At 45.3% G+C, this 24,465-nt stretch overlaps 1 protein-coding gene across 3 annotated transcripts in view; it reads left to right on the top strand.

The window, feature by feature from the left end:
- Positions 1-11,112, top strand: part of LOC115199073 (apoptotic protease-activating factor 1) — a 72,522-nt gene extending 61,410 nt beyond the window's left edge. For all 3 annotated transcript variants that reach the window (XM_029761617.1, XM_029761619.1, XM_029761620.1), the window contains one exon: positions 9,328-11,112. In XM_029761617.1, coding sequence (XP_029617477.1) covers positions 9,328-9,474 — 147 coding nt within the window. In that variant the 3' untranslated portion in view covers positions 9,475-11,112. The remainder of the gene's footprint in view (positions 1-9,327) is intronic.
- The last annotated feature ends 13,353 nt before the right edge of the window (positions 11,113-24,465 follow it).

The following is a 24,465-nucleotide window of genomic DNA, read 5'->3' as shown; positions in this document are numbered from 1 at the left end:
AGCTAAATATTCCATCTGTAAATATCTTGTTCAGTTTCTGAAACTGTTAATAATGTTTAATAGTCAGTCGACTAACAATATTGGACGAGAAATGTATATTATGCTGATTGGTCCGTTCAAGTCTCCTGATTTAACGTCACAAACACCTAGTTTAGTAATAAAGGCTCTCAGTTGCCTTCCCATGACGACGGTGCATTTTCTAATGCTTGTAGATACAGCACTCTTACACCACAATCTGTCGGTAAATAGATTGGATGAAGTCATCCGATCAGACATGGTGGAGTGAGTCAGTAGGAGAGAACCTTGTCAGTGTAGATCTGTTGTTCCTCCCCAGCCATAACACCACGTACTGATAGTTCCCAACAGAGAAGCTGCAGGAGAGCCATGCCACACTCCACGCAGAGCAGAGACATGCCTCTAAAAATACACACACACTACCTGTCACATCACAGCTCTGTGCTATGTGGTGGCTTTGTTTGGGGTGGGTGTTTTTTGATTTTGTTGTTTGAGGTTTTGTTTTTAGGCTTGTGTTTTTGTGTAACTGAAATGTGTATTTCGGATTAGAATTACGATCAGACACCGTACAGTTATTATATTTGTGTGTTCATACTTTTCTGATTCCAAGATCAAAAGCTACATCTCGGTCTTTGAAAGAGCCAGCTATTGTCAACGTTCCCTTGAGTAAGGACCACCCAAACTGCTCATTGGCTGCTCTCTGCTCCAGCTTCTCCAACTTAATGTGTATTTGCGTACACACACACACACACACACACACACACACACACACACACACACACACACACACACACACACACACACACACACAGTACATGCATACATACGTTCTAATGTATAAAGCATAATGTTAGGTACACAATGACTGGTAGTTTAGGAGTGCAGACAGTCTGTCTCTAACAGACAGACAGAGACAGATTTTCAAGCAGCGATGAAACCGTGGGGTTTGGTAAAAGCAGCGATGAAACCGTGGGTCGTGGGGTTTGGTAAAAGCAGCGATGAAACCGTGGGTCGTGGGGTTAACCGTGAGTCGTGGGTTTGGTAAAAGCAGCGATGAAACCGTGGGTCGTGGGGTTTGGTAAAAGCAGCGATGAAACCGTGGGTCGTGGGTTTGGTAAAAGCAGCGATGAAACCGTGGGTCGTGGGGTTTGGTAAAAGCAGAAGACTCATTTCTGTCTCGGTTGAACTAATAAAGTATTCTTCTTCAGCTAGAGCCGTGATCTAGCCTTGTTCAGCCTTTGCTACGTCCCAAAAGGTACCCTATTCCGTTTATAGTACACTACTTTTGACCAGAGCCCTATCCAAGCAGTGCCCTATAAAGGGAATAGGGTGCCATTTGGTTGGCAGCCCTGAGTTTGGCCTAGCTACAGTATATCTCTTCTCAGGCTCGTGGCGTAAACACAACATGATGTAGTGAAATATTTATCCCCCCCAAAGCCTGATGTTCCCATGCTCCTCTCATTAAACCTGGGTTAATTGTCTTTGGCTGTGGGAGAGAGAGGGGACATGTTATACCTTACACCCCAGGACGAGATGGTGGAGAGGAAGAGAGGCAAGATGTGGGAGAGAGTTAGGGAAGAGAGGGAAAGGGTTAGGGAAGAGAGGGAAAGGGTTAGGGAAGAGAGGGAAAGGGTTAGGGAAGAGAGGGAAAGGGTTAGGGAAGAGAGGGAAAGGGTTAGGGAAGAGAGGGAAAGGGTTAGGGAAGAGAGGGAAAGGGTTAGGGAAGAGAGGGAAAGGGTTAGGGAAGAGAGGGAAAGGGTTAGGGAAGAGAGGGAAAGGGTTAGGGAAGAGAGGGAAAGGGTTAGGGAAGAGAGGGGAAGGGTTAGGGAAGAGAGGGAAAGGGTTAGGGAAGAGAGGGAAAGGGTTAGGGAAGAGAGGGGAAAGGGTTAGGGAAGAGAGGGGAAGGGTTAGGGAAGAGAGGGGAAGGGTTAGGGAAGAGAGGGAAAGGGTTAGGGAAGAGGAGGGAAAGGGTTAGGGAAGAGAGGGAAAGGGTTAGGGAAGAGAGGGAAAGGGTTAGGGAAGAGAGGGGAAAGGGTTAGGGAAGAGAGGGAAAGGGTTAGGGAAGAGAGGGGAAGGGTTAGGGAAGAGAGGGAAAGGGTTAGGGAAGAGAGGGAAAGGGTTAGGGAAGAGAGGGAAGGGTTAGGAAGAGAGGGAAGGGTTAGGGAAGAGAGGGAAGGGTTAGGGAAGAGAGGGAAAGGGTTAGGGAAGAGAGGGAAGGGTTAGGGAAGAGAGGGAAAGGGTTAGGGAAGAGAGGGAAAGGGTTAGGGAAGAGAGGGAAAGGGTTAGGGAAGAGAGGGAAGGGTTAGGGAAGAGAGGGGAAGGGTTAGGGAAGAGAGGGGAAGGGTTAGGGAAGAGAGGGAAAGGGTTAGGAAGAGAGGGAAAGGGTTAGGGAAGAGAGGGAAAGGGTTAGGGAAGAGAGGGAAAGGGTTAGGGAAGAGAGGGAAAGGGTTAGGGAAGAGAGGGAAAGGGTTAGGGAAGAGAGGGAAAGGGTTAGGGAAGAGAGGGGAAGGGTTAGGGAAGAGAGGGAAAGGGTTAGGGAAGAGAGGGAAAGGTAGGTGGAGACAGGAGAGAAACAGACACACACACACGTAGACAGACACACACACAAAGGTAGAGGGTTAGGGAAGAGTGGGAAAGGTAGAGGTAGGTGGAGACGGGAGAGAACGCGCACACACACACGGTCTTGCCAGGACAGAGAGTGCATATAGAAATTGAGACAATGCCATCCTTTCCGAGAGAGAGGAGGTGGGGAGGAAGGGATGGAGAGAGGGAGGTAAAAAAAAAAGACTCAGAGGGAAAGAAAGAATGAGATGGGAAGACGGAGGAAGACTGAGAGAACAATATAGAGAGAGAGAGATGGAGGAGGGGAGGAGTTAAAGGATTAACTGCATCAATATTTCAATGGGTGGAGCCTTTGTTGAATAATGCAGCCGTTGTGTCAGACAGTTTCCCTCTCTCTCCGATTGGTCCTGGGTGCTGACACACACACACACACACACTGGCATTGACATACATACATACATACATACATACATACATACATACATACATACATACATACACTGAGTGTACAAAACATTAAGAACATGCTCTTTCCATGACAGACTGACCAGGTGATTGCAGGTAAAAGCTTATTGACGTCACTTGTTAAATCCACTTCAATCAGTGTTGATGAAGGGGAGGAGACAGGTTAAATATGGATTTTTAAGCCTTGAGACAATTAAGACATGGATTGTGTGTGTGCCATTCAGAGGGTGAATATTTAAGTGCATTTGAACGGGATATGGTAGTAGGTGCCAGACGCACCAGTTTGAGTCAAGAACTGCAACGCTGCTGGGTTTTTCACACTCAACAGTTTCCCGTGTGTATCAAGAATGGTCCACCACCCAAAGGACATCCAACCAACTTTACGCAACTCTGGGAAGCATTAGAGTCAACATGGGCCAGCATCCCTGTGGAACGCTTTTGACACCTTGTAGAGTCCATGCCCTGACAAAATGAGGCTTTTCTGAGGGCAAAATTGAGGGAGGTGTTGTTGATATTTTGTACATCAGTGTACAGTTTTAATATAGGCCTACAGTGTACTGGTATTCACCTAGTTCACTCACAGTTCTCTCACCTTTTATTTGATCATCTCTCTCCCTCCATCTCCTTTCCTGTGGCTACCTTGTCCCAGAGCCTGTAGGAGCTGAAAAAGAGCAAGGGAACTGTACGCATTATTCCTGGGCACTTTGTCTGAGTGTGCTCGCTTAAGAGAAATTGCTCACCCACATATAAACACCTGCCTCTCCATCTCTCTCCCTCTTTCCCTATTTCTCTCTCTCTCCTCCCATCCAACTATCTCTCACTCACTCACACGCGCACACACTCCGTTGTGTTGTGACTGGGCCAGGCAGGCTGTGTTTCTATCATGTAAGTCTGAGTTTTTCCCTGGGCAGCTTCAATAGACAGACCTGCTCAGCTCTGCAAAAGCTGCAAGCACCTGTCACAGCCAGTTTATTCCAGTGGACTGGGTTATGGTTGTTTCTACACATACTGACACAAACGTACTCTCAGTATACAAGCCTGCATATTAACATACTGACACACACAAACATACTCTCAGTATACAAGCCTGAATATTAACATACTGACACACACAAACATACTCTCAGTATACAAGCCTGAATATTCACATACTGACACACACAAACATACTCTCAGTATACAAGCCTGCATATTCACATACTGACACACAAACATACTGTCAGTATACAAGCCTGCATATTCACATACTGACACACACAAACATACTCTCAGTATACAAGCCTGCATATTCACATACTGACACACAAACATACTGTCAGTATACAAGCCTGCATATTCACATACTGACACACAAACGTACTCTCAGTATACAAGCCTGCATATTCACATACTGACACACACAAACATACTCTCAGTATACAAGCCTGCATATTCACATACTGACACACAAACATACTGTCAGTATACAAGCCTGCATATTCACATACTGACACACACAAACGTACTCTCAGTATACAAGCCTGCATATTCACATACTGACACACACAAACGTACTCTCAGTATACAAGCCTGCATATTCACATACTGACACACACAAACGTACTCTCAGTATACAAGCCTGCATATTCACATACTGACACACACAAACGTACTCTCAGTATACAAGCCTGCATATTCACATACTGACACACACAAACGTACTCTCAGTATACAAGCCTGCATATTCACATACTGACACACACAAACGTACTCTCAGTATACAAGCCGGCATATTCACATACTGACACACACAAACGTACTCTCAGTATACAAGCCTGCATATTCACATACTGACACACACAAACGTACTCTCAGTATACAAGCCGGCATATTCACATACTGACACACACAAACGTACTCTCAGTATACAAGCCTGCATATTCACATACTGACACACACAAACGTACTCTCAGTATACAAGCCTGCATATTCACATACTGACACACACAAACGTACTCTCAGTATACAAGCCTGCATATTCACATACTGACACACACAAACGTACTCTCAGTATACAAGCCTGCATATTCACATACTGACACACACAAACGTACTCTCAGTATACAAGCCTGCATATTCACATACTGACACACACAAACGTACTCTCAGTATACAAGCCTGCATATTCACATACTGACACACACAAACGTACTCTCAGTATACAAGCCTGCATATTCACATACTGACACACACAAACGTACTCTCAGTATACAAGCCTGCATATTCACATACTGACACACACAAACGTACTCTCAGTATACAAGCCTGCATATTCACATACTGACACACACAAACGTACTCTCAGTATACAAGCCTGCATATTCACATACTGACACACACAAACGTACTCTCAGTATACAAGCCTGCATATTCACATACTGACACAGACAGGCTCATTCTAGAGTACTGTATGCACTCTTGCATAAGCTAATACTCACTAGACACACATACAGTACATACACACTGACTAAATGTGTTAGTATATGTGTGTCTGTTAGACTGGTTGTTATTCTATATTAGTATATCCATGCGGATATCATCATCAGTGTTAATTTTAGAAGACTTGGCAGGAGGGGGCAGCAAGCTGTGCTGTTGGATTGGAAAGTTTTCTAACTTATGAGAACTCAAGATGGCACAATTACACACACACAAGTTACAAACACACGCACATGAAGAAAAACACAGCTTACAGTACACATGTACACACACACACCAGGACATTGCGTCTTTCTGCTTCGCTAACACCATCATAAATCAATGGCAGAACAGTAATAGTGTTCATATCAGCAGCACCATCTGTTCTATAGAGGACACACACACATTCCATCATGACTTGTACTGCAGTATTCTCTTGGTGGTCATTAGACCTTTGTCAAATAAGGCTCCTCTTGTAGTCTGTGTGTTTTTGTGTGTACCTATAGTACACTATGTTCGTTCCCTCCCTTGCCTCGGTCTTCCCCCGCATCATGTACCCCACATGTACACTCTGTCCCCAGCACATTATTTAATTGAAAAATACTGCACCAAACATCTTAGATGTAAAATTGATGCTGCACCAAACATCTTAGATGTAAAATTGATGCTGCACCAAACATCTTAGATGTAAAATTGCACGACTGAGATCTCTTCGGCAAAACGTCAAAATGAATGACAGATTTCTTGTAATAATTCAGACTATTTTGAGTAAGTATATCCTGGCTACGGCATGTCAAAATGGGCGAACAGTACTATTTCTGCTTTTTCCTCCTTTTTCAAGCATAGGTCTTTCAAGGCAGTATGCGAGCACACTCGTTCGGTTCAGCTAGCCGTGTTCAACTAGCCGTGTTCAGCTAACCGTGTTCGGCTAGGCATCAGCTGAACTGAAGCATGCTGACGCCTTTAGCAGGAACCACATTCTCTCTTTCTCCTCTCTCTCTCTGGGGTTAGAGTTTGGAGGATCTGGGGGGAAGTCCTCTCCTCTCTGTCATTCTCATTCTCTTTATTCGGTCTATTCTAATCCCTTGCTGGTTGTCTTGTCTTTATTCTAATCCCTTGCTGGTTGTCTTGTCTTTATTCTAATCCCTTGCTGGTTGTCTTGTCTTTATTCTAATCCCTTGCTGGTTGTCTTGTCTTTATTCTAATCCCTTGCTGGTTGTCTTGTCTTTATTCTAATCCCTTGCTGGTTGTCTTGTCTTTATTCTAATCCCTTGCTGGTTGTCTTGTCTTTATTCTAATCCCTTGCTGGTTGTCTTGTCTTTATTCTAATCCCTTGCTGGTTGTCTTGTCTTTATTCTAATCCCTTGCTGGTTGTCTTGTCTTATTCTAATCCCTTGCTGGTTGTCTTGTCTTTATTCTAATCCCTTGCTGGTTGTCTTGTCTTTATTCTAATCCCTTGCTGGTTGTCTTGTCTTTATTCTAATCCCTTGCTGGTTGTCTTGTCTTTATTCTAATCCCTTGCTGGTTGTCTTGTCTTTATTCTAATCCCTTGCTGGTTGTCTTGTCTTTATTCTAATCCCTTGCTGGTTGTCTTGTCTTTATTCTAATCCCTTGCTGGTTGTCTTGTCTTTATTCTAATCCCTTGCTGGTTGTCTTTATTCTAATCCCTTGCTGGTTGTCTTTATTCTAATCCCTTGCTGGTTGTCTTTATTCTAATCCCTTGCTGGTTGTCTTTATTCTAATCCCTTGCTGGTTGTCTTTATTCTAATCCCTTGCTGGTTGTCTTTATTCTAATCCCTTGCTGGTTGTCTTTATTCTAATCCCTTGCTGGTTGTCTTGTCTTTATTCTAATCCCTTGCTGGTTGTCTTGTCTTTATTCTAATCCCTTGCTGGTTGTCTTTCGATCAAAGGATATTTACAAGAGAGATTGAGTGTTTGAGAGAATAGGAGTTTTTGTGCGCACATGAGTGTGTGTGAGGGGAGCTGTTTTTCTTTCCTTCGAGACTTAATCACACTTCCCTCTCTACTCTTAGTATGAGGTACCACCTCCTCCATCACGGGAAGCTGTCAAATAGGAAGAATAATACTTTATTTTTATATCCATCCGTTACTACAGAAACCTTCTCTGTTGTCAACAGGCAGGCCACATGCATGCACACAGACGCACGCTCGCACGCACACCGACACACACACACACACACCACTCCAAGTGCAGCACTACCTCGAGTTATCTAGGGTTAAGAGCACTGCTGAAAGCAGTAACTATCTATATCCATGGGTCCATATCTGTGTTGCCCAGTCTGGGATTAGAATCAGCAGTCTTACAGCTACAGTACAGGATGATTAATTATTAACTCGCCTGACTGTCTATCTCTCCTCTGGAAATGGAGGGAGTGTGAAAGAAAGGAGGGGGGAGAGAATAAAATGAGAGATGGAGAGAAAGTCATTAATTTAGAGACAGAGAGAGACATCTTAGTGGTGTTAAATATTGAAGACCTTTGTCTTGTTGTGTTGCATGGTTATGTAACCGCTGTGTGTGTGTGTGTGTGTGTGTGTGTGTGTGTGTGTGTGTGTGTGTGTGTGTGTGTGTGTGTGTGTGTGTGTGTGTGTGTGTGTGTGTGTGTGTGACACACAGGGATCTGAAAGGGAATCACCTACCGGACCTTCTCTATCTCTCCTTCCCTCCATCTCTCCCTCTCTTCTCCACAGAAGCATATCTCATTAAGTCAAAACAGACATCCTGTTGTTCCTCCTGTTTGTTTTAATGAGACCCTCCATTCCTCAGTCTTCATAGATCTAGAATAGTCAGCTTGAGGCCCTATGGAGCTCAGTCACCCCACTTCACTGCAGCCCGCTCCATACGCTGCACAAACAGTGGTGTTGGTATTCCACAGACCGTGGCCTAAACCCCTGCAGAGGTTTGTAGTGAACAGACCGAGCCATTACATAGCATGGGCCTCACACTCATAGACTAGAGATAAGCTGTACTCGCAGGGGAATGGAAAATGAGACCTCTTTTGTGTGTTTGAGGAGTTTGTATGATTCATTCATATTTCTGTGTCTGTGGTGTGTTTGTGCTTGCGTACATGTGTCTGCGTGTGAGTGTGTGTGTGTGTGTCTATGTGTGTACTTGAGTACGATGGTACAAGGATACTACTACTAATACTGCAACAGTTGACGCTGCACCCCCTCTCTCGGAGACAGACTTGTCCTGGTTTTTCCTCAGACCCACAATAACACCTGGGTCTTACAGTCAGACTTGGCTTGGTTTTTCCTCAGACCCACAATAACAGCTGGGTCTTATAGTCAGACTTGTCCTGGTTTTTCCTCAGACCCACAATAACAGCTGGGTCTTAGAAGCTGCTAGGTTTCTCCCTTCCACTAATGGAATTGAGGAAGTGGAAATATGTTCTGCAGGGAGATAAGTGGTGTGATGATACTGTCTGTTTTCATTGGCTTGATAAAAGAGCTTGAAGTGAAATGTGGAAGATTGGCATGTCTTCGTTTGAGACACAGCACGCACACTTGATACGATTGACTTGGTGTCTTTGATAGTGGATTCTGAGAGGTGGAACTTCAATGAAAAAATTACAGCTTAGCAGGTCACATTAAACAGAATCGGTTAGCAAAACCGTGTGTGTGTGTGTGTGGCTGACAAGACCAAACTGCATCACTGATCTCTTTATCAGAAGGGCAGGGTACTGTACATCAGTGGTAGGAGCTTAGACACACTTAAACTGATAACTCTCTCTGTCTGTCTCTCTCACCCTCTCTCATTCTCTCTCACTCTCCCTCTCTTGCCCCTGCTCTCTCTCTCGCTCTCCCTCATAGTGGTGGAACGTGGAGAAAGGAGAGGCCCTCCAGACGTTCTACCCGACAGGAGCCAATCTGAAAAGGATCCACGTGTCACCTGACTTTTCCACCTTCGTCACCATCGACAATATCGGAATCCTCTACGTCCTGAAGAAGGTGGAATGAGAGGGAGGCATAGCTCATTAGTCTAAAGGGGCTTCCTTATAGCTCATTAGTCTAAAGGGGCTTCCTTATAGCTCATTAGTCTAAAGGGGCTTCCTTATAGCTCATTAGTCTAAAGGGGCTTCCTTATAGCTCATTAGTCTAAAGGGGCTTCCTTATAGCTCATTAGTCTAAAGGGGGCGTAGCTCAATAATGGAAATAGTTCTCGTCTCCTCTCCTTGCATTGATCTGAAAGAGCCAGACAGGTGAGAGCCAAAGTCCATTAGTCGTCTGCCATGTTGCTTTAGCCTGCGCTCTCAGATCAGAGGAGGTGACGAACAGGAGATCTGCTAAAGGAAGAAATACATCATTTCTCCTGCTCTGCCTTCTCCTGCATGCCATAACAGTCAAAACAATCACAACAAAATTCATATCCTGAGAAAATAAACTATTATGCTTTTCAGGGGACCATAGACAAAATGCATTTGATTCTTACTGCACTGGGGTAAATTGCATGCAATATGGAGAGATTTTTCTATGCTCTTTTTAACTAGGAAAATCTATGCTATAATGAAATGCACCAGCATTATCTGTTGTGATTCTACAGTGATGTTGTCAAACACAGGGAATTGGTTTTGTATTTCTAAGTGCACAATGAGTCTTTTGCTTTGTTGTCGTGGCACTCTGCAAATGGTCATGAGTGTGTTCTGTCGTCTTAAACAAAGTACATGTATTTTCCCCTGTAAAGTTCGGGTGGCAGGGAGCCTAGCGATTAAGAGCGTTGGGCAAGTAACCTAAAGGTTGCTGGTTCGAATCTCTTAGCCGACAATGTGAAAAATCTCTCTATGCCCTTCAGCAATGCACTTAATTAACCCTAATTTGCTCTTGTAAGTCGCTCTGGATAAGAGCGTCTGTTGACTAAAATGTAAAGGTCTAAACCTGTGTATTTGGACTAACTAAAGCCTTAAAGATGGAGTCCGCAGTATGGGGAAGCCTCCCTACCACTGTTTTTTTTTTATTCAAACCTTGACCTAAGGCATTTGTCAGAATAGCATCTGTAGACTGTTTACTATCAAGTTCAATACTGTTTAGGACATTTTATACACTAATTGTATCAATAGAGCCAGTTTTTTTTTTTTTGTACAAGTCCTTTTTTATTGTATATATCTTGCTTTCATACATTTTGTTTTCTTATTACTACTGAGCCACGCTCTAGTGAGCTTTGTAGGAAGGCGCTATGATTTTTCTCTTGTGGTCTGTATCAAGGACATGGCCTTGTTCCAATACTTTGACAATGCGTCCTTCCTTCCTTGCTTCCTTCCGTCATTGCTTGACTTCATCTCTGATCTGACGATATTGAATAGCTGACCGATTGCTTCCACTTCATGGCTGACAATCCAGTCATTTAAAATCTGTGATTATTGAAAGGAAGGATGTGTTTTCAAAGTATTCAATCTGGGCCTTGTTTTTGATGTCAGAACATTTTACCTATTGGTGCTTTAAACTCAGTGTGCAAGTCAATCATCAGAGGAGGTCTCTCCCTGTCAATCAAATCTGTGAAGTCTTGAGGTGATCTCAGGACATGAATACTGTTATGGTAAAGTGCTTGTGTGTGGCGTGTAATTTATAATACCTTAGAGAATAAAACATCCTATGACAGCAGGTGGCTTACATACTCCTCTTAATTTATCATTAAATCATTTGATGTTCACTGTCCAGAACATAGGGTAGTATTTGATCTACACTGAACAAAAAAACACAACATGTAAAGTGTTGGTCCCATGTTTCATGAGCTGAAATAAAACATTCCTGAAATTTTCCACACGCACAAAAAGCTTATTTCTTTAACAAATTTGTTTAAATCCTTTTTAGTGAGCAAATGATCCATCCACCTGACAGCTGTGGCATATCAAGAAGCTGATTAAGCAGCATAATCATTACATATAAGGCCATTCTAAAATGTGCAGTTTTGTCATACAACACAATGCCAAAGATGTCTCAAGTTTTGAGAGAGCGTGCAATTGGCGTACTGACTACAGGAATGTCCATCAGAGCTGTTGCCAGATAATTGGATGTTCATTTCTCTACCATAAGCTGCCTCCAACGTTGTTTTAGAGAATTTGGCAGTACATCCAACTGGCCTCACAACCGCAGACCACGTGTAACCACACCAGCCCAGGACCTCCACATCCGGCTTCTTCACCTGCAGGATCGTCTGAGATCAGCCACCCGGACAGCTGATGAAACTATGGGTTTGCACAATCGAATCATTTCTGCATAAACTGTCTCAGGGAAGCTCATCTGCGTGTTCGTCATCCTCACCAGGGTCATGACCTGACTGCAGTTCAGCCTCGTAACCGACTTCAGTGGGCAAATGCTCACCTTCGATGACCCCTGGCACGCTGGAGAAGTGTGCTCTTCATGGATTAATCCTGGTTTCCACTGTATCGGGCAGACGGCAGCGTGTATGGCGTTGTGTGGCCGAGCGGTTTGCTCATGTCAACGTTGTGAACAGAGTGCCCCATGGTGGAGGTGGGGTTATGGTATGGGCAGGCATAAGCTACGGACAACAAACACAATTGCATTTTATCGATGGCAATTTGAATACACAAAGAGACCGTGACGAGATCCTGAGGCCCATTGTCGTGCCATTCATCACCCGCCATCACCTCATGTTTCAGCATGATAATGCACGGCCCCACATCGCAAGGATCTGTACACAATAACTGGAAGCTGAAAATGTCCCAGTTCTTCCATACTCACCAGACATGTCACCCATGATGCATTTTTAGGATGCTCTGGATCAATGTGTACGACAGCGTGTTCCAGTTCCCGCCAATATCCAGCAACTTTGCACAGCTGTTAAGAGGAGTGGGACAACATTTCACAGGCCACAATTAACACCCTGATCAACTCTATGCGAAGGAGATGTGTGGTGCTGCATGAGGCAAACGGTGGTCACACCAGATACTGAGTGGTTTTCTGATCCACGCCCCTACTTTTGTTTTTTAAAAGGTATCTGTGACCAACAGATGCATATCTGTATTCCCAGTCATGTGAAATCCCTAGATTAGGGTCTAATTAATTTATTTCAATTGACTGATTTCATTACATAAACTGTAACTCAGTAAAATCTTTGAAATTGTTGCATGTTGCGTTTATGTTTGTGTTTAATGGATAAGAGAAGTTAGATCTGAAGCAGTTTGAAAGAAAAATGCAAAAGATGTTCAACTACGATGATGATGTGTAGACTAGCTATATAGTGTGTGTATGTCAGTGTGTGTCAGTGTGTCAGAGAGGAGATGCTGCTGAATGTAGAGGCTGCATGGCTGTCAGTGTTGTCTCCTCCAGGGAGGGAGTGCTGGGTTAGCTAGCTGCTGACACAACGTTGGTCACGCTCCGTCTGCTCCTGAAACATCCTTCTGACAGACCGCTGATGGGGCCGACAAGCCCAACATACCACGCTGCCTGTCTCCTTATACCACGCTGCCTGTCTCCTTATACCACGCTGCCTGTCTCCTTATACCACGCTGCCTGTCTCCTTATACCACGCTGCCTGTCTCCTTATACCACGCTGCCTGTCTCCTTATACCACGCTGCCTGTCTCCTTATACCACGCTGCCTGTCTCCTTATACCACGCTGCCTGTCTCCTTATCCCACGCTGCCTGTTTCCTTATACCACGCTGCCTGTCTCCTTATCCCACGCTGCCTGTGTCCTTATACCACGCTGCCTGTCTCCTTATCCCACGCTGCCTGTCTGCTTATACCACGCTGCCTCTCTCCTTATCCCACGCTGCCTGTTTCCTTATACCACGCTGCCTGTCTCCTTATACCACGCTGCCTGTCTCCTTATCCCACGCTGCCTGTGTCCTTATACCACGCTGCCTGTCTCCTTATACCACGCTGCCTGTCTCCTTATACCACGCTGCCTGTCTCCTTATACCACGCTGCCTGTCTCCTTATACCACGCTGCCTGTCTCCTTATACCACGCTGCCTGTCTCCTTATACCACGCTGCCTGTCTCCTTATACCACGCTGCCTGTCTCCTTATCCCACGCTGCCTGTCTCCTTATACCACGCTGCCTGTCTCCTTATACCACGCTGCCTGTCTCCTTATCCCACGCTGCCTGTGTCCTTATACCACGCTGCCTGTCTCCTTATACCACGCTGCCTGTCTCCTTATACCACGCTGCCTGTCTCCTTATACCACGCTGCCTGTCTCCTTATACCACGCTGCCTGTCTCCTTATACCACGCTGCCTGTCTCCTTATACCACGCTGCCTGTCTCCTTATACCACGCTGCCTGTCTCCTTATACCACGCTGCCTGTCTCCTTATCCCACGCTGCCTGTGTCCTTATACCACGCTGCCTGTCTCCTTATCCCACGCTGCCTGTCTCCTTATACCACGCTGCCCGTCTCCTTATACCACGCTGCCCGTCTCCTTATCCCACGCTGCCCGTGTTCTTATACCACGCTGCCTGTCTCCTTATACCACGCTGCCTGTCTCCTTATACCACGCTGCCTGTCTCCTTATACCACGCTGCCTGTCTCCTTATACCACGCTGCCTGTGTCCTTATACCACGCTGCCTGTCTCCTTATACCACGCTGCCTGTCTCCTTATACCACGCTGCCTGTCTCCTTATCCCACGCTGCCTGTCTCCTTATACCACGCTGCCTGTCTCCTTATACCACGCTGCCTCTCTCCTTATACCACGCTGCCTGTCTCCTTATCCCACGCTGCCTCTCTCCTTATTCCACGCTGCCTCTCTCCTTATACCACGCTGCCTGTCTCCTTATCCCACGCTGCCTGTCTCCTTATACCACGCTGCCTGTCTCCTTATACCACGCTGCCTGTGTTCTTATACCACGCTGCCTGTCTCCTTATACCACGCTGCCTGTCTCCTTATACCACGCTGCCTGTCTCCTTATACCACGCTGCCTGTCTCCTTATACCACGCTGCCTGTGTCCTTATCCCACGCTGCCTGTCTCCTTATACCACGCTGCCTGTCTCCTTATACCACGCTGCCTGTCTCCTTATACCACGCTGCCTGTCTCCTTATACCACGCTGCCTGTCTCCTTATACCACGCTGCCTGTCTCCTTATACCACGCTGCCTGTCTCCTTATACCACGCTGCCTGTCTCCTTATACCACGCTGCCTCTCTCCTTATACCACGCTGCCTGTCTCCTTATACCACGCTGCCTGTCTCCTTATACAACGCTGCCTATCTCCTTATACCACGCTGCCTGTCTCCTTATACCACGCTGCCTGTCTCCTTATACCACGCTGCCTGTCTCCTTATACCACGCTGCCTGTCTCCTTATACCACGCTGCCTGTCTCCTTATACCACGCTGCCTGTGTCCTTATACCACGCTGCCTGTGTCCTTATACCACGCTGCCTGTCTCCTTATACCACGCTGCCTGTCTCCTTATACCACGCTGCCTGTCTCCTTATACCACGCTGCCTGTCTCCTTATACCACGCTGCCTGTCTCCTTATCCCACGCTGCCTGTGTCCTTATACCACGCTGCCTGTCTCCTTATACCACGCTGCCTGTCTCCTTATACCACGCTGCCTGTCTCCTTATACCACGCTGCCTGTCTCCTTATACCACGCTGCCTGTCTCCTTATACCACGCTGCCTGTCTCCTTATACCACGCTGCCTGTCTCCTTATCCCACGCTGCCTGTCTCCTTATACCACGCTGCCTCTCTCCTTATACCACGCTGCCTGTCTCCTTATACCACGCTGCCTGTCTCCTTATACCACGCTGCCTGTCTCCTTATCCCACGCTGCCTGTCTCACCATGTTGCCTGTCTCTCTGTATCCCTCTGTGTGTCAAAGCCCAACCGGTAAAGGCTGTGGATCTGGGAATGGTTATGATGGGTGATGGATACTGATGGTTGAAACCTATAACCACTGAACACATATTTCGTCTGGATTGAACAACCAAAGCCCACTTTCAATTGGTTTGTTTGGACATTGTTAAAATAGAGAGGGTCTCAGAGTTTGTACCACCTTATGGAGGTGTGTGTGTGTTAGACCTACTTCTGTGTCTGTATTAAAATCCCTTCGTCCTGGGACCAGTGTGAAGTTCTCCAGTCTTTCAGTATCCTCAGTAAAAAGTCTTTGCACTCATTTTAATGAATCATTGTCTCTGGTTGAGTTAATTAAAACCAGCTAAAAGGCTTTGCGTTCGCTCACAGAAGGAAACTGAGGCTGGGTCTTTAAGGGCTAAGAGACTTGACAAAGGTATTATTCATTAGGCATTAAAGCAAGAAGCCATACTGAAACAAGGAGGGACTATCTTAACCTCAATCGAAACGCTAATTTTCATTTTCCGTTGCAAAACGTTTTGCTACGATGTGCTATAATGAATGCGATCCAGAGCTATACGTCCCATCTCAAACACAGGTCATTTTTTTCTGATTTACTGGCCTAGTTAGCTTAGTTAGCATTCACAATGATGGATCTAGGTCTTGGCTAATGCGTCAGGCACATTTCTAGACCTCCCTAGTTCCAGTGTAAAAGTGGAAGGCCCCAACTGGAGACTTGTTTTCCCCAGAAGCCTTTGGGGGGGCTGGGCTGGAATATTTCATTCAAGACATGTGAACTCCCTGGGTTCTGTCTGCGCAATACTTTAATTATGATGGATCTAGGTCTTGGCTAATGCATCACGCACATTTTTAGACCTCCCTAGTTGTTTTCCCAGAAACCTTTTGGGAAGGCTGGGCTGGAAGATTTCAGTCTTCTGTCTCCTCTCTGCTGCCTGCTGTCTCCTGTCTCCTCTGTGCTGCCTGCTGTCTCCTGTCTCCTCTGTGCTGCCTGCTGTCTCCTGTCTCCTCTGTGCTGCCTGCTGTCTCCTGTCTCCTCTGTGCTGCCTGCTGTCTCCTGTCTCCTCTGTGCTGCCTGCTATCTCCTGTCTCCTCTGTGCTGCCTGCTGTCTCCTCTGTGCTGCCTGCTGTCTTCTGTCTCCTCTGTGCTGCCTGCTATCTCCTGTCTCCTCTCTGCTGCCTGCTGTCTTCTGTCTCCTCTGTGCTGTCTCCTGTCTCCTCTCTGCTGCCTGCTGTCTTCTGTCTCCTCTGTGCTGTCTCCTGTCTCCTCTCTGCTGCCTGCTGTCTCCTCTCTGCTGCCTGCTGTCTCCTCTCTGCTGCCTGCTGTCTCCTCTGTGCTGCCTGCTGTCTCCTGTCTCCTCTGTGCTGCCTGCTGTCTCCTGTCTCCTCTGTGCTGCCTGCTGTCTCCTGTCTCCTCTGAGCTGTCTCCTGTCTCCTCTGTGCTGCCTGCTGTCTCCTCTCTGCTGTCTCCTGTCTCCTCTGTGCTGCCTGCTGTCTCCTGTCTCCTCTGAGCTGTCTCCTGTCTCCTCTGTGCTGCCTGCTGTCTCCTGTCTCCTCTGTGCTGCCTGCTGTCTCCTGTCTCCTCTCTGTTGCCTGCTGTCTCCTCTGTGCTGCCTGCTGTCTCCTCTCTGCTGCCTGCTGTCTCCTCTACTGTCTGTCTCTTTTCATTATCTTCCCTCATGCATTTTTCAAGTGTTTTATATTTTTCAGCCAGGGGGTTGTTCACTAATGTGCGTGAGGATATTTGTGGGCACACACACACACAGAGAGGGTGCTGGGGGGACGGTGAACTGTAGGTTATGCAATGTTGATTGGTTCCTCCACCATTGAGACCTCTGGCCAAGCAGCTGTCTGTCATACTTATCATATTTATCCTGCATAGGAAGTGTGACTGAGTGCATCTACATTTTTACATTTTAGTCATTTAGCATCTATATACTGTATGTGTGGTGAAAAACAATGATGGGGTCAGTTTGTGTGTGTAACAGTGACATAACAGTACATGGCCCCGGGGTTGTAGATCTCACTGTCTTGCACTGTGGCTGTGTTACCTGACTTACACTCCCCCCTCCACTGACCCTGCCAGGAAAGTGGTTCCTGCCACATCGCAGCACAGTCGCCACATTAACCCTCTCCCACCTGCTGACCACTGCTTCCTGTCAGACCTCTGAGCCCCTGCGCGTCCCCTTTCTCCCTCCCCTGACCTTGGCCGAGTATTGGTTCCTGTCAGCTGTCAGCTGTCCACGCTGCTGCCCCTCTGCCTTTATTTCTCCCCCATGTCGAGTGAAGGATCGGGCTCCGGTCCAGACCGCGATCGCATGGGTCAAGTTCCATTCCACTCCCTACCCCCGTCCCTTAGCCACCTAACCATTCACTCTGTGCCGATCTGAAGTAACCGGATAGGTGGATGTAATAAAGGGATATTATAGCCTCAATATAGTTAAGTAGATCTTGCTATCACATCCTACACAGTCCATTCAGATCTGTACACTTCGAAGGTGGTAGGAGACAAGGGAAGGTAGGTAGTATAGACTGAAATGAGAAGGGCCCAGAGAGAGCAGGTGCTCCAGTCACTCGTGCCTCACCTGGTTATAGCTAACCCAGCATGATGTCAGAACCAGTAACACACAAAGTAGACCTACAGATCAGGGTTATAGAGGGGGTGGGGCAAGCTGATATGTCTGCCCCCTCTACCAATCTGCTTGTGGAGGAAAGTGACCCCGAAACCCCAGCATTTACTCCCTAAATATGTGGACACAATCCCACTGATTGGCAAGTGCACACACCTGCCAGTCCAGGTCTCAATCAATTAGTGATTGATCACTTGTCTTGCAACTTACATATGGGTGAAAGGACACCACAAAAACTCTAGTCATAGACTGTTCTCTCTGCTACCGCACGGCAAGCGGTACCGGAGCGCCAAGTCTAGGTCCAAGAGGCTTCTAAACAGCTTCTACCCCCAAGCCATAAGACTCCGGAACATCTAATCAAATGGCCACCCATACTATTTGCATTGCCCCCCCCCCCCCTTCATGCTGCTGCTATTCTCTGTTATTATCTATCCATAGTCACTTTAATAACTCTATCTACATGTACATATTACCTCAATTACCTTGACTGACTCTGTACCGGTACCCCCTGTATATAGCCTCGGTATTGTTATTTTACTGCTGCTCTTTTTCTTAACTGTATTGTTGGTTAAGGGCTTGTAAGTAAGCATTTCAAGGTAAGGGCTTGTAAGTCAGCATTTCACGGTAAGGTCTACACCTGTTGTATTCAGCATTTCACGATAAGGTCTACACCTGTTGTATTCGGTGCATGTGACAAATTAAAATTTGATTTGATGGCTTTCCAAACAGAGAAAAAAAGTAAGGATATGTGTGAGAAAATACAGGGATAAGGCTTTTTATCTGGCTAGTGGTGGATGAATCTCTCTCTCCCTGTCCAGGTGGATTCTGAGATGTTAATCCTCGCAGCAAGCAGCTCAGTTTTGGCTGTGAGACGACGGACGGAAGTTGAGGCTGCTTCTTCCAGATAATACCTACACACACACACACACACACGCGCACACAAACACACACACACAAACACACAGTCACTCAAACCAGAACAACCTGTCTCTTAATCTGTTTTGTACCCAAGAACAAGATTTGTCTAATCGTGACTGGTAAAGTAGAAGCCACAAAATTCAACACAAGCTTTAAAGCCCTATTTTCAGATTGATAGTCGGCCGCTTTTTTAAGAGTGTTATGGCCTAGATATGGCACGTTGTGTTGCTATGGTGATCTGATTATAAGGTTGGGGCGGTGAGTTAAAGTTTGCTTCTGTAAATCTCTTTAAGAGAGTTTAACAGTTTTTATGTATTTTCTTTCTCTCCAGCCACATCTCAAGCCCATAGATTTAATATGACTCATTCGTCACATTATGTTAGCAAGTAAAGTCCCCTAAAGCTAGTAGAAGGACTGTTAAAATGTGGATCCTGCTTTTGCCCCTCTAGATAGGAATTGCTTGCTGTTTGGGGTTTTAGGCTGGGTTTCTGTATAAGCACTTTGTGACATCTGCTGAAGTAAAAAGGGCTTTATAAATACACTTGATTGTACAAAGGGCCAGTCAATATCTATTAAAACATTACAGGGTGGAATGGGGAACTCCCTCAATCATCTCCAGTTTCAATAGATTGAGTTAGACATGCTATGAAAAGGCAGTGTACATTGTCCTAAGTTCTCTCAGAGGAGAGACTTGGTTTGTCTCATTGGAAGGAAGGAAGGAAGGAAGGAAGGAAGGAAGGAAGGAAGGAAGGAAGGAAGGAATGGTCTCACCATGTGTCTATTTTTTTTATCCAACCCCCCCCCCCGATACACACACACACACATATTAGGTTTGCGAGGCTGGAGCAGAGGGCAGTGCCCAATGAGCAGTTTAGGGGCCTATGTTCCTTGCTCAAGGGAAAAGTGTGGGAAATGATGTCATCAATAGGATATTAGATATACATATAGGCTAGCCTACTATACGCCTATGAGTTAGAGGTTGAGGTCTCTAAATGTGTTTCCACTCTGTGTGATTTGTAGACAAAAGACAGTGTGATTGCTCTGGAGAGAAGTTGCCCCTATCCACAGATCTAGGATCAGATTAAATAACTCCCAATATGAACCTTAACCATTACAGGGATGAAGAATCATCTGACACTAGGTCAGATTAAATAACTCCCAATCTGAACCTTAACCATTAGAGGGATGAAGAATCATCTGACACTAGGTCAGATTAAATAACTCCCAATATGAACCTTAACCATTACAGGGATGAAGAATCATCTGACACTAGGTCAGATTAAATAACTCCCAATCTGAACCTTAACCATTAGAGGGATGAAGAATCATCTGACACTAGGTCAGATTAAATAACTCCCAATATGAACCTTAACCATTACAGGGATGAAGAATCATCTGACACTAGGTCAGATTAAATAACTCCCAATCTGAACCTTAACCATTAGAGTGATGAAGAATCATCTGACACTGGGTCAGATTAAATAACTCCCAATCTGAACCTTAACCATTAGAGGGATGAAGAATCATCTGACACTGGGTCAGATTAAATAACTCCCAATATGAACCTTAACCATTAGAGGATTGAAGTATCCTATGACACTGGGTCAGATTAAATAACTCCCAATCTGAACCTTAACCATTAGAGGATTGAAGTATCCTATGACACTAGGTCAGATTAAATAACTCCCAATCTGAACCTTAACCATTAGAGGGATGAAGTATCCTATGACACTGGGTCAGATTAAATAACTCCCAATCTGAACCTTAACCATTAGAGGATTGAAGTATCCTATGACACTAGGTCAGATTAAATAACTCCCAATCTGAACCTTAACCATTAGAGGGATGAAGTATCCTATGACACTGGGTCAGATTAACTAACTCCCAATATGAACCTTAACCATTAGAGGATTGAAGTATCCTATGACACTGGGTCAGTAATTGGCGGCACAGCTGAAATCTGTTTCCCTGTTGGTTTTGTAGTATGTGTGATGTGATTTGTTTGTAACATCTCATGGTTAGAGCAGTGTGATTTTCAGGGTCTTTCTTGGACTTCATTTTCATGTCAAATGTTTGTTACTCATTTTTGGGGGGGATTAATTATTCATTTAACTTTCATGACTTCAAAGCTGGATTTGATCCACAACCATTTTCCAAGTGTGCTGAGAGATCCACTACCCAGTTACTTTGACCACACAGCATCCTTTCAACCTCCAATGCAATACTGTCTCTCACCAAACATGTTGCATCATGACTAGTATTCCTATACTGGAAATCCACTCTCCATTCCGACACTGCTAAAGTAGCCTACCGCTGCATATAACTAGTTGTGAGTCCATGCTTACAATACAAGTTTAGTACCAACTTAACTTCATGCTGTTGATTCTCCCTCTTATTAAATGCACTTCTGAAGTCCCTGTAGGTAGGAACGAATGCCATGAATTTCAAGTGTGGATCAGTAGAATATAAATGGAACTATACGTCCAAACTATTTTTGAGGTCTTACAGTGTCACGGGAGACATAAGCAGCTTCGCCTGCTGTGGTCTTTTCTCTCTAATGTGACTGTTGAGGATTTCAGAACAGCTTCTTGCAATACTAATCTGACTGGGTTTAGAGATCTGTCATAGCAGGTCTAGTCTACTGAAGCGCTTATGAGGGATGTCTCTTAGTTCTCTATAGTTACACGTTCCTCTACTTCCTGAATTGGTGTGTTGAGCATTACTAAGTGCCTGGCTGTCTCTGTATACGGGTATTCAAACCACACAATTGTCTGGCAAGGCAACGCCATCTTGACCAATACAGAAACAGAGAAACAGACTAACACCCGAGCTCACATGACCTTAAGCAGGTAGAACACATACAGTTGAAGTCGGAAGTTTACATACACCTTAGCCAAATACATTTAAACTCAGTTTTTCACAATTCCTGACATTTAATCCTAGTAAAAATTCCCTGTCTTTTGTCAGTTAGGATCACCACTTTATTTTAAGAATGTGAAATGTCAGAATAATTGTAGAGAGTGATTTATTTCAGCTTTTATTTATTTCATCACATTCCCAGTGGGTCAGAAGTTTACATACACTCAATTAGTATTTGGTAGCATTGCCTTTAAATTGTTTAACTTGAAGCAAACGTTTCGGGTAGCCTTCCACAAGCTTCCCACAATAAGTTGGGTGAATTTTGGCCCATTCCTCCTGACAGAGCTGGTGTAACTGAGTCAGGTTTGTAGGCCTCCTTGCTCGCACGGTTGGGATGGTGTTCCTCGGCTTAGAAGCCTCCCTATTTTTCCTCCAAACATAACGATGGTCATTATGACCAAACAGTTCTATTTTTGTTTCATCAGACCAGAGGACATTTCTCCAAAAAGTATGATCTTTGTCCCCAAGTGCAGTTGCAAACGGTAGTCTGGCTTTTTTGTGGCGGTTTTGGAGCAGTGGCTTCTTCCTTGCTGAGTGGCCTTTCAGGTTATGTCGATATAGGACTCGTTTAACTGTGGATATAGATACTTTTGTACCTGTTTCCTCCAGCATCTCTACAAGGTCCTTTGCTGTTGTGCTGGGATTGATTTGCACTTTTTGCACCAAAGTACGTTCATCTCTCGGAGACAGAATGCGTCTCCTTCCTGAGCAGTATGACGGCTGCGTGGTCCCATGGTGTTTATACTTGCGTACTATTGTTTGTACAGATGAACGTGGTACCTTCAGGCGTTTGGAAATTGTTCCCAAGGATGAACCAGACTTGTGGAGGTCTTGGCTGATTTCTTTAGATTTACCGATGATGTCAAGCAAAGAGGCACTGAGTTTAAAGGTAAGCCTTGAAATACATCCACAGGTACACCTCCAATTCACTCAAATTATGTCAATTAGCCTACCAGAAGCTTCTAAAGCCATGACATAATTTTCTCGAAATAATCTGTCTGTAAACAATTGTTGGAAAAATTACTTGTGTCATGCACAAAGTAGATGTCCTAACCGACTTGCCAAAACTATAGTTTGTTAACAAGAAATTTGTGGAGTGGTTGAAAAAGTAGTTTTAATGACTCCAACCTAAGTGTATGTAAACTTCCCACTACAACTGTAGATGTATCTCTATGGATGTCCCACTGCTGTGATTTCTGGGCCCCGGTGTCGACCATGGGACCATGTTCCAACTCTAGGTTGGAGGCCTTGCTTTGGTGAGCACAATCCTAGGCGCTGGTTTGATTTTGTAAAGCCAGAGAGCGTGTTCTTGTCTTAGCCAGGACTCTGAAGCCCTGGAGGCAGACAGGCAGGTCAGGGTCATTTCCTGGGGGCAGAAGGTTGACATCAGGCCAGAGAGGGAGGGATGCATTTTTTATGTTTTCTGGCCTGTTCTGTTCTGGCCCACCTCAGTGTATCCCCTCTACCCACTGAAAGAGTGGCTGGCTGCCAGATTGTGTACAGTGTGTGTGTCTGTGCCTGTCTGTGCGTGGGTGTATGCCAGGCAGCACCATCCTGCGATGACTTGGCACACTCATCACAGTCAGAGCAGGTCCAGTCTGAACAGGTCACACAACACCAAGCTCCAGACAAGTTCAGTTTTTAATGTCAGGTGCACCAGTACAGTGAAATGTCTTTCTTGCAGCTCTAACCCCAACAATGCAGTAATCAATAACAGTGTTTTACTAAAAATAACAAGGTAGAACAAAAACAATAAGAACTAAGACAAGCTGTGAGCGTGTTTAATTCTAATGTCACTAATTGTGAGGTAATATGAATGCAGTACTTGTGTGCACGGGTGTGTGTGTGTTCCTCCGCATTTTATTGTTTGTTAATTACAATAAACTACTGTGTGTAGCTGTAAATAGCAGGTGCTGTTGATGACTCAGTGAAAACATGTTTTGGACTGTGTTCAGTCAGTAGTTTACCAAATGAAGCACACTGTTATTACGTCCAACGCTTTGGCTGCCCTGACTGTCAATGTTGTCACATCTAATTCTCTCCTGTTCTCTCTCTCTACCTGCCCAGTACACAAAGCTCTACCGCTGTATCCTTTGTGTGAATTAGTGGCGCGTTGCCAGGTTTGTAGATATGCTGGAAATATTCCTGGGAATATGCTGGAAATGGACACAGGATGTTGTGTGGTGGTGTTTTTCGGGAAGGTTTATTCGTTGGAAGAGGTCCGTAATTCAGCGAACCTTGTTTCCAGGTTTGAATGAATGAATGCGAGATCTCATTACGTAAACAGCTGCCTGGTTTAGTCGTCGATGGCCGCCAGGTACACACGCCATCTGGGACGTTGGCCCTGTCGCACCGCCTATCAGAGCGAAGATCTCCCTCTCTCCATCTGTCTGACTCTCTCTTTCAATAGCCTAAATACTGTCTGTCTCTTGTCCTTTCCTGTCCTTCTCTTTCACCCTTCCAGATGTTCTACAGTATATCTTTCTCTCTCTCCTTTTCTCCCTACATCTCTCTATCTATCCCCATCTCACTCCCCTCACCGTCTCTCCTTTTTCTCAGTAATGTCTTTGTGAACACATACTGTAGTAATGTCTCTTACACAAAACTAGCGCAGACAGCAAAGTGCAGTCAGTGAGAGAGAACCCTCTCCCTCCCTCCCTATGCTTCCTCCAGAGATGTAGATAAATATTTCACACACTATGCCACTCTC

Source organism: Salmo trutta, chromosome 8 (assembly GCF_901001165.1).
Source record: "Salmo trutta chromosome 8, fSalTru1.1, whole genome shotgun sequence".
Taxonomy (NCBI): Eukaryota; Metazoa; Chordata; class Actinopteri; order Salmoniformes; family Salmonidae; genus Salmo; species Salmo trutta.
This window is presented reverse-complemented; position numbering and strand designations above follow the sequence as displayed.